Below are 10,135 nucleotides of genomic sequence, written 5' to 3' on the forward strand. Positions count from 1 at the left end.
GTAACTGAGTCCTAACTATGCCATTAAGTGTCTCAAAGTCCAATTCGCTGCTGGTGCAAGTTGACTGACAGATAAATTTATGCATCCTTGTGCCAGGGTTAACCTGGCTTAATATGTTTTAGCATTACTTATGTGTTACAAATACAGGACTCGATTTTGTCAGAATATTTAAGACGAAATTCTTCGCTTGCCCAAGTAAACTCTAAGATTAGTGTTTCTATTTTGTGGTTTGCTAAGTCAGGGTAACTTCATGTGATCTTTTAAAAAAGTATTTCTTTCATACTTTGCATATAGCTGTATTTAGTTGGTTGTTTACACTGAAGCTGCTGTTATAATTTGATGGTTAAACACTGCCTAAAAATATCCCTAGTGATCTACAATTAAAGGGAAGCAACAGAAAGAATATCTACTCAAAAGGCAAAGCTCCTGCTACACATCCCTCCTCTGTCCACCTATTACTTTTCTTTCTTTTTTAATAGAAAAAAGACTGACTGTTGAATAATACAAGTTCCCTTATAAACACAAGATCAAGTTCAGTGGAGCCTACTGGCATCAGCTCTCCAAGACTTAAGAAGCAGAAGAAAGAAACTGCCTTCTACTTTTATATTAATGTCCGAACACAAAAAACTAAAGGAAACAAACACCAAACCACACTACATAAGCAGCAAGTATTTAACATTTGACCAAAATGGACTCAATAGCAAAGTCATGTCAGGTAGCTGAGGCAGGTCAGTCCTGGGCAGTGGCTGCAGTTCTTCAGCAGCGCTGTGCTTGTCTTACAGGAGGAGAGTTAGATGGATCAACCCTTGGCTTCCTCCTGGTGCTATTGTAAAGCCTATACAAAATACATGCAAATGTGGCATAAAAAGGTAACTTTTACTCTGCCTATGGCATGGCTCATGAGAGAATAGGAGTGTGATTGATTTCTTCTTTGTTATACAGAAGGAATTAATATTGGTGATGCTCAGTTTGCATTTGTGTCTCCAGAGAAGAACAAAGGTCTTATCTCATCTTACCTGAGACCTTACACAAAGGAAACCTGCTGGGTTGGCTTCACCTGACCAGCAGTAAAGTGGTGAGCTGACACTGGTGCTAAGCATTTTGAAATAAATTATTCAAAAGCTACTAAATGTAGCCTGTTTTCACACACTGGCTCTTAAAACTGCAATTTTCTTCAAAGGAAATTGCTTGGGCTTTCTTTCACCTAAGCATCCACATGAATAGGTAGGTAGGCCGAATGTTTGCTCACTGAAGAAAAAAATTCCACCTACTTCTATTAATCAGTAACAACCTGAAGAGCAAAGGGCCCAGCTGCATAACTGCGACCACAGAATTTGCACACTTTTGTGTACTTACAAGCGCTGCCTGAGCACATCAGCGTCATGCACAACTGTTAAGCACAAGATTGCCCATTTCTCAGTGCGTGAGTCTGGGCTCCTGCTTACTATATTTGCTCTTCCACCTTAAGATAGTATCTTTAAAGCTGGAAAGAATACAGGAAATACTTGCAGGTGAGTAGTAGTATCAGGCCTTCTGTTTTCTATAGGTTACAGCTATTAGCATTAGCTTAACACAGGACACCCACTACAGTTTCAAGGGGTCCTTTAAACACTGCAATGAAGCACACAGACAAATACAGCATTATGGCATATCCTTTTAGCAGTAGCGATGCCTCTGACACTCTGACATCCCTCAGCCTTCTCCCTTCAATTATCCAGAAAATTTGACGACCCGATTTATGAACCATTCAACATCTTTGAAATTATTGTCAGAAAGTCTCATGAGACACACGAGATGTTTAGCTGTTGAAGTCTGTACTTTTGGTACACTACATGTACATAAGTGTAGCCTCTGTGACAGTGCGAAAGCAAGTAAAAGCTCCAACTTTTGCCCCAGGTGACTGGATCTACTGAAAGGAAGCCAAACTCACATGCGCAGACAGCGACCATATGGTACTTTTACATTCCGTTTTAAAACTTTCAACACAGGCCCAGAGTAATGCACAGATGGTCTGCTGACCTCCACACGGGTGCCAGCTTTCTGCTCTAGGAAGCCACAAGCCAGATCGCTGTGATCCACTCTTTGGCTCCTTGCGGACACTGGATCCCGTAGGATGCCTGTAAGGGACCTGAGAATGGCTGTCTGTGACATGAGAGCTGGCCAAGCAGCCACAGATCCTGTTCTGCACCCCACAAGTGGGTTGCTTGTGGGGCCAGCCAGGATTCAGCCAGTGGCCCCTCGCACGGGAGGGCCGACGGGAAGAAGGTTGGCAACGGTGGCTGGTGGCAGCGCCTCCTCTCCAGTCACAGCCGGCTGTCTCTCAGGGCCAGCTGCTGCCTGGACTCCCCCCTTCCCTCTTATAGCAGGGTCAGGAGGGTGTGTGTGGGGCAGGGGCTGCCGCTGGGGAAGGCTTGGGGGAGGCTGAGAGGAGGTGGATGTGGAAAGGGGAGAAGGCTGCTTGCAGAGTTGTGTGGTAGGGCACGGATCCTGGTGCTGTGGGGTGCAAAAAAGGTTGCTGCCACTGGTAAATTGACCCAAAGGGAGCAGGAGGAAGATGGAGGCTGGGATGGAGAGAGAGGAGGATGTTAAGTGAATATAGTATCTATGCAGTTGCAACAATAGGCACAGTGAAAGCAGGTCTCCCTAGTCTCACCTGGTCTTTAGTGAGCTATGTGGAGGTATGCCCCCGTGCATTAAAGTGGGAAGAAACTGTCCTGGAAGCTAAGAACACAAACAAGACGCCAGGAAAAGAAATGCCATTTACTCACCACGCTCATGTAATGGAGCATTCGGCCATCCACCTTTCCTTCATCAAACTGGGTCTTATACTGGGGGAGGCCAATGTCATCCAGCCACCCTAAGGCAGAGACAGACACTCATGTTAGCGTGGTAGCCAAGTTACCTAGCACCAGTTAAGGGTTATTCTCACTCTTTGAGCCCCAAATTAGCCATGATTAGGAACGCCTATCAAAAGTTGCTGCTTCAGCATATAATAAAATCTTACTGGTAACCCAGTGGTAATCCAGTTTTCCATGATTGTTTTCCTCTTCAGACCCAAGTGCCTGCAGAGCAAGCTGAAGCTTCTTCCGATGCAATGGGTGCTTTATCCCAAGCTCCTGTGAAAGGAAGGAAAGCAGCAAACCTAGAGACAATCCTGTATTTTATTTCTCCCCCTGCTGAATTACAAATGGTTTCAGATAGTCACACTGTACACAGCACTTGCTGGTGACTTGGCAGGTGTATTTTCTATTTGCTGAATATCAGCATCATTTTAGCACATGTTGAGCACTAGAGAAAGGTCCACTCACTGTGGTGGAGTAATTTCAAAACGTGGTGGACTCCAAACTGTATGAAAATGTCAGCCATAATATTCTCATACCAGGCTAAAAAAACCCCACAATATAAAACATGTTAGCATTCAAAAAAATACTTGATGGGATTATTTCCTTCCCTCCCACTTGGGCAGGTAAGGTTAAAAGAATTATTTAGTTAAGAGCACATGAAGGTCCCGGGAATTACTGAAATTTATTAATACTTCCAAATGCATAACACCTTCCCCAGTTTAGCTGCAAGTGCAGCCATTCCAGGATCTCTTCAATCCCATATACACTTTCACCAGTGCTTGCTAGTTAATGTTACCTCTGATAAAATTATTACAAGCCACTCTTGTCTGTATCATGGTTTTCTTATTCTGGTTGTAGTATAACTGCAACTTTGAACAAGCTCACTCCCTCGTTGAGAAAACAGGCTCACTATTTGGTGAGGATAGTGATTTTTAAAAGCTGAAAATTCAAATGTTAGCAAATACTGTGGATTCAAAGTATAGATTGAATCAACTTTTTTAATGTTTCTAGTTCTAGAAAACAAGAGGTAAGCAATTCTATAACGATTTAAGACAAAGAAACTGATCACCCTTGTGTGTAACAAATCTTCATTCTTGTGTAAAATGTGCAGAAAATATAGGCAGACCAAACCAGCAGCTTTTTACCCCTTTCTCACACAGTGTACCATACACAAGTGCTAATCAATCTACAAACCCACATGATAGCGAGGCACTCTTGTGTGCATGTTTTTAAAGTGGCATAGCCAACTGATATGTCCATGCTTAATGAAGTTAAATCACATATTTGTAATTATCAGTTTCATTACAGAGCATTATATTTCTACAAAACTTCAGTTAAAAAGAAACAGATTTGGCATTGCTGCAGATGACAAAATTTTAAAAATTCATCTTTTCAATTTTTTTTTTTACTGGATGCACCTTACAGACATGATGTACATGCACAGAAATAGCAATTTTTTGTACGTTTAATTGAAAGGAGTGTTTCCAGTATTTCTCACCTTTTCCAGATCCTGCTGAGAAGCCTGCAGAAGCGTTTGCCCAGACAGTATCCAGTGTTTGCCATTACTAATGTAAAAGCCTAGCCCTTGGTCCTGGAGCCAGTTGCAAACCTGCTCCTTTGTCCACTTTGCGAATGGCATGTCCAGCTCACTACAGAAGATTTTATGAAAAAAGACCGATAAATCCCACGTCTCAAATCTCCTATTCTCATGCATAACGATAAAACCAAAACCTAAGCCTAATTCTCGAGTATTCTGTGGGAGTTGGGACAATCTTGGTGGGAGAACGTGCATCACGGTCGGCTGTTAGCTGAGCCTCGTGAGGCAGAGGGTGTCTCTACTTCTGAACTGTCGGTGCTGAACCATGAAGCGCTGATCGCTGCTGATCTCCTGTCACTATCATGATAAACACAGTCTATTAATACCATTGGAACAACCACCTCTGCTGCTACAGTGCCTAAAACTCTGAAGTAAGACCATAATGTTTTACTTTAGCCTTTACTCCCCAAAACTGCAGCCAGAAACTTACCAGAGGAATATCTGCCATTGCCACGTGAGGGCTTACACCCCGCTTTGCACGGCCTCACAGCTGCACTCCTGCAAAGCCGTGGACAAAGAGGGCTCCACTCGCAGCAGGGCCCCACCACCCAACGAACCTCAAGTCCGCAAAAAACATCTCTCAAAGGAGGAAATGGCCTGGATCCGCCTGCTTCCATTTGCCAGGAGAGGGGACATTTCATTTTGGCACTGCGCTCCTCCTTTGGACCCCGTGCTCGACTGGAGCTGCCGGGAAGGCAAGCACCAGCACACTTTGCACCACTCGTCTTACTTGTGAGACTGCCCCAGGTCTCGAGACCAGCCCAGTCGTGGCCCCGCCGTTGCTCTTGTCCCTCCTCTTTTGAACTCCGTCTCGGACATGTCATCTGGGTTGAAGGTAGTAGACTGACTTCTTTTGAGTCTAGTTTAAAGGAAGAAAGCATATTCACATTTGGCTAAGGAAAAGGCATGCTTCTACTACTGCAACCAATATAGGTAAGATCTCCTGCGGGGTTTGTAGCTCTTCCTCCACCCCCCACTGACCTGCTGTTAGCTCCCTCAAAAGCCTCAAATGGCTCCTGCTCTTGAGACAGTAAACCACGGAGCCACAGATTGGAGGGAGAAAAAGGGAAGATGTGTTCCCAGCAAACGCACGTGCAAGCCCCAGCTCTGGAGAAGTCATTTCTCATCTTTTACTTACTTTCCAAATAACCTCTTGATCCCTCTGGCCTTTTTCTTGGAATCTGGAGAAGGTGGAGTCATCTGTAGACTATCCGTTTCTTTTGGGCGAGGGGGCAAGCCAGCCAGATCCAAGTGATCTGCAGATCCCTTCTCCGTTTCAGCTATTAGAAAGCAAAAGCCCTGTCAAGATTCACTTGCGCAGGACTGTACAGACACACTCCTGAACTCAGGAATGACTCTTGCTAAAATTATTGAGAGCCATCATGTTAAGAAAATGGGGCAAAGAGGGATCGGAAAATCCAGCAGAAACTCCTGGATTCCTCCTTCATGGGCCTGACTGGGAACACTCCAAGGCAATGCTCTGCACCAGTTAAGTGCCTTGCATCCAAGGTGGGCAAAAAACACCTTGCGAATCAATCAGTCAATTAAATCCCAAGTTTACTCTTCCTTGGGGAGTGCTCCTACAGTCCTTTCACAGACAGAGCCAAGGCACGTGGATACCCAGGAACAATTCAGTGCCATGGCAGGGCACCAAACCAAGAGTCCCCAAAGCAGAGAAAAATAAATAATTTCCCTGCAGGCATCTTTCCTAATAACTTGCAGTAGCCCATAAGTTCCCCATCCAGGAAATCCCAGCAACAAACAACTCCTCCTGCCCCAGGAGCAGGAGGGCCCTTTTCCCCTCACTTCTGCAAATTGTGGAGTATTTTATTCCTCTGCAGAGAAACACCAGGGAGTTTAGGCTCTGTCTGAACTAGATCTTCTCTTTCGAGGGATGCATAAAACATCTCTGAGAGACCCTACACATTACCACCCACTCTAAAAGCACTAGATCTTTGATCTGTAGCTGTTGTTTTCTATGACAACAAACCTGAGGGCTCTTGTCCCCAAAAGGGAAGTTGTCACAAGATTGTTTAGTGAAAGCTAAACTAACAAAGAAGAAAACTATTTTAAGATCATTTAAAAAGAAAACTAAAAGAATTGCAATATCTATTAGGCTACATAAGCAGAGATGTGCCAGCAAGTGCCAGATAGCTGAATAAAACCACCACGTGGAGTTTATGCCACTTACTTGCTGAGGAACAGTGACAGCATGAGCCTGTTCAGATGAAGCAGCCGTGGCAAGGCAGCCTGCAGCAGGCTGACAGTCAGGCCTGTAACCACTTTTACCATCTTTTAACGTGGCTGTGTAATTAGGTGACCATCATTTGTTTTTGAACTGGACTCTCAGACTTCCAGGCAAAAACCAAACAAGTTACATGAATCAAGGTAGAGCATATATTGCTGGGACGTGGTCTCAGGCCACAGAGTTAACGCTGAGGCGGCTACAATGTGCCACGAACAGCAACAAACTGCAGGCTTCAGCAGTGTATCTTTCTGCTGGGCAAAGTTTAGATGATTCAGCCAGAATACATTTGAACATGTCGCATTTTCCACCGATGCTTCAGATGTTAAACCTTGCAGTGAAGCAACAAGGTCACATAAAAGATTATTTCTGGGCACTTTGGTTTGACTGCTATTGAATACGGGGATCCTGCCAGTGAGAGACAGCACTAACGTTGAACCAGGCTTTTGCATTTGTGGTTTTTGCTTTACTTGTATAAGAAAAAGTGCTAGCTTAGAAAAAACAACATTTAAACAGAATTCTAGAGAGAGAATACCAGGACAAGGTTGGGTGCGTTAGTAGCAGAGATTTGCGGGTATTGCAACGTTTGCTCCTTGTACCTCGCTCCCTTTCACGCACTGACGCAACCCGGTAGAGCCGACATTTAAGGGGCCACATGGGAAACCAAGAGGGCCCAGAGCACTTGGTCTCTTCGTCAGCGAGGGGCACACCGGGTGGCTGTACAACCACCCCGACTGACACAGCTCTGCTTGCTAAGGCAGGGCCCTGCAGGTCTTACCTGCCCTTGCCAGAACCACCCAGGGAACGCTCACATCACAAGACTGGTTTTTACTACATGAAAGGCTCCATCCTCATCCGCCCCAATTATTTCTCATTCGTTTATTATATAATAAATATGACTACATCTTAGAAGAGAAATTATGTATCCTTCCCCCCAGAACTCCCCTAAGTGAACACCCAGGAAATATACCTCCTCATTCCCTGCTTTGCCACCCTTTAAGCTCTTCCAGGGGCTCCAGGACAGACGACAGCACAAAGGTGCCTCTGGTATTTAAACATCACCGATTCTCACCTGCTACCTTGGTCTGTGGGTAACTTTGTGCTCAAAGTTACGGCAAAGGTCTCTGCAAATTAACCCGCAATCTCTCTCATTAGTAGCAGTTACTGGGAAATGGTGCAGCTGACTTTTAGCAGAGGGCAGATGTTACATGAGAACTCCTTTTAGTGATGGACAAAAGTTTCGATGCAGAACTCTGGTGTCTAGTTCTTGTTTGAAAACTGTGTGGCCATAACCAGCTGTTAGCAGCAATCACAACACAGCGCTGGTACAGGCAGACATGCAGGATTACTATACCTAAAGTAGGTGCACTTGCACTTCGACTGCGATCTTCAGATATCCAAACAACGCACATAACCACACGCAGCACAACGGGAGAGAACACGCAGAGGGACAAGGTAAAACACAGTTCAAAACTTACGTCAGCAAAATACAAGACAAGAGGGAGGTACATGAGACACATGCGCCACACACAATGCTGAATTCACACAGAGATTAGGATTACCAATTCACTGTTAATCCCCCTCTCACAAAAAAGAAATGCAGTAGAGCTCTATGGTGGAGAGGGTAAAACAGCACCGCAGTCACTTCGGTGCAGGGGGGTCACTTGCTCCATGACACACTGGGCAGGTGACTCACGCGGGCTCCCATTAGGTGGCAAGTATCTGGACACCAGCTTTACAGATGGAAGCACTGAAATCTGGATAACAGAAATAACTTACTCGAATTCACAGGACCCTGATCTAGATGGCCCATCTTCCAATCCTTTATGACAGCCACAAGTACTCCACTTTGTTAGACAAATTAATTTCAGGATGAAACAAGTGATTACACAAAAGCACACATGAAATAAACCAAAGCAAAGAGTCTAACCCTCAGAATAGACTGTACATCTATTCCAAGTAAGCTAGCAAGTTCCCATGCTATATGTCACAGGCAAATATGGGCAATGTATAATAAATGTGTAGGTATGTTATTTCTTTTGAACAAAAGTCTAAAATCGTCTTTGACTAAGTACGAACAGGAGACTCTTCTGCTCAACAAAGCAGAAGCTATCCCCCTTCAGGCTTCTGAAAGATAGAGTTAAATTCCTAAATCTTGTGCAAGAGAAAGCCAAAAACTTCAGATGAATGGCAGTAGATCTGATGCACTCAGACTCACTTGATGCTTGAACTGGAACAGTGGAAAGACTACTATAGCAGAGCAGTGAATGCAAGTAGGATTTCAGTTGGTGGCAACAGTGACTTCTGCATTAAGCAGAACATTTTGTTTATTTCTTTGTCATGTGCACATGTCATCAAATGGCAATACCAAAACAACCCCCCCTCCATTACAGGTCCAAAAATCAACATGAGCTTGAATAACTTGTCAGTCCTGTTCCTGTTGTCACCATCTCTTTTTAGAGGCTGCTTAAATACACGTAAAATAAAGAGGAAGACTGAGTGCTGCTGCCTCATTTCTGTACATCTGAAAGCCTTATGAAAGATAAACTGAGGATGGACCCAGGGGAAAAAAAAGCCCACAAATCCCATGTATGAACTACTGCCAGACAGCTAGCATTTCAAAACAGCAGCAATCCTCTACAAGGTCCCAGGGGAGATATCACAGCAGAGGTTGAAACAGATCAAATACTTAATTACATCAGTGAGGTTTTTTTCTGAGTTTTTTTGTTGCTGTTTGGTATTTTCCAAACATTCCACTGAGAAAAGTACCACGAAGTCACAGTGAGATTAAGGCTGGCCTTCCTGCTTCTTAAGACAGTTACAGCTGTTGTTAAAACCCTTCAAAATACACAGAATCTGCATGCAGGTGCATGATACCTACCCAGATTAGGGGCACTCGCAGTCCTCTTGTTATTTTTTATCTTGAAAAAGCCTCGTCCAAATGAAGATCTGGCTTTACGGGTACCAAAACTATCCTCGTCGCCTGTGCCACCATGAGAAGGAGACTTTGGAGGGAGGGTTGCGAAATTATTACCTTCCACAGGAGGTTTAACCTGCTCAAGTTAGGGAAATAAAGATTCAATATCAGGGAATTGCAAAAGGCCTTTTGAGAGAGACTGCAAAGTGACTGCTGACAGATAATCTGGAGAGTCCCTCTCATTTGTTACTACAAGAAAACAGAATGTAAAAGCCATAAAGGAAAACACAAATATGATCTTCATTTGAATATGTGTCCTGGTTTCGGGACATTTTACAGACATTTCACAGGGGTGGTCCATAGACTAAGGGAATGATATCTGTGTATTATATCAAAGGATCGGAAGGATGGTGGTGGGTAATGAGAATGTATTGGACAGTGTGAAACCTGAGCATGACATAAATGGTATGGAATAAGGGGGGGAGAATGTCCTAGTTTCGGCTGGGATAGAGTTAATTTTCTTCCTAGTAGCC

At 44.2% G+C, this 10,135-nt stretch overlaps 1 protein-coding gene across 1 annotated transcript in view; it reads right to left on the reverse strand.

Annotated features, from left to right (window-relative positions):
* Positions 1-10,135, reverse strand: part of LOC103924315 (liprin-beta-1-like) — an 84,112-nt gene that overhangs the window by 6,562 nt on the left and 67,415 nt on the right. Inside the window, exons 17-23 of the mRNA XM_009332809.1 lie at positions 9,567-9,738; positions 8,040-8,072; positions 5,579-5,720; positions 5,171-5,299; positions 4,342-4,492; positions 3,005-3,116; positions 2,769-2,857 (exon numbers count right to left, since the gene is read on the reverse strand). Coding sequence (XP_009331084.1) covers positions 2,769-2,857; positions 3,005-3,116; positions 4,342-4,492; positions 5,171-5,299; positions 5,579-5,720; positions 8,040-8,072; positions 9,567-9,738 — 828 coding nt within the window. The remainder of the gene's footprint in view (positions 1-2,768; positions 2,858-3,004; positions 3,117-4,341; positions 4,493-5,170; positions 5,300-5,578; positions 5,721-8,039; positions 8,073-9,566; positions 9,739-10,135) is intronic.

This window comes from Pygoscelis adeliae, unplaced genomic scaffold, assembly GCF_000699105.1.
Source record: "Pygoscelis adeliae isolate BGI_AS28 unplaced genomic scaffold, ASM69910v1 Scaffold38, whole genome shotgun sequence".
In the NCBI taxonomy this organism is placed as follows: domain Eukaryota; kingdom Metazoa; phylum Chordata; class Aves; order Sphenisciformes; family Spheniscidae; genus Pygoscelis; species Pygoscelis adeliae.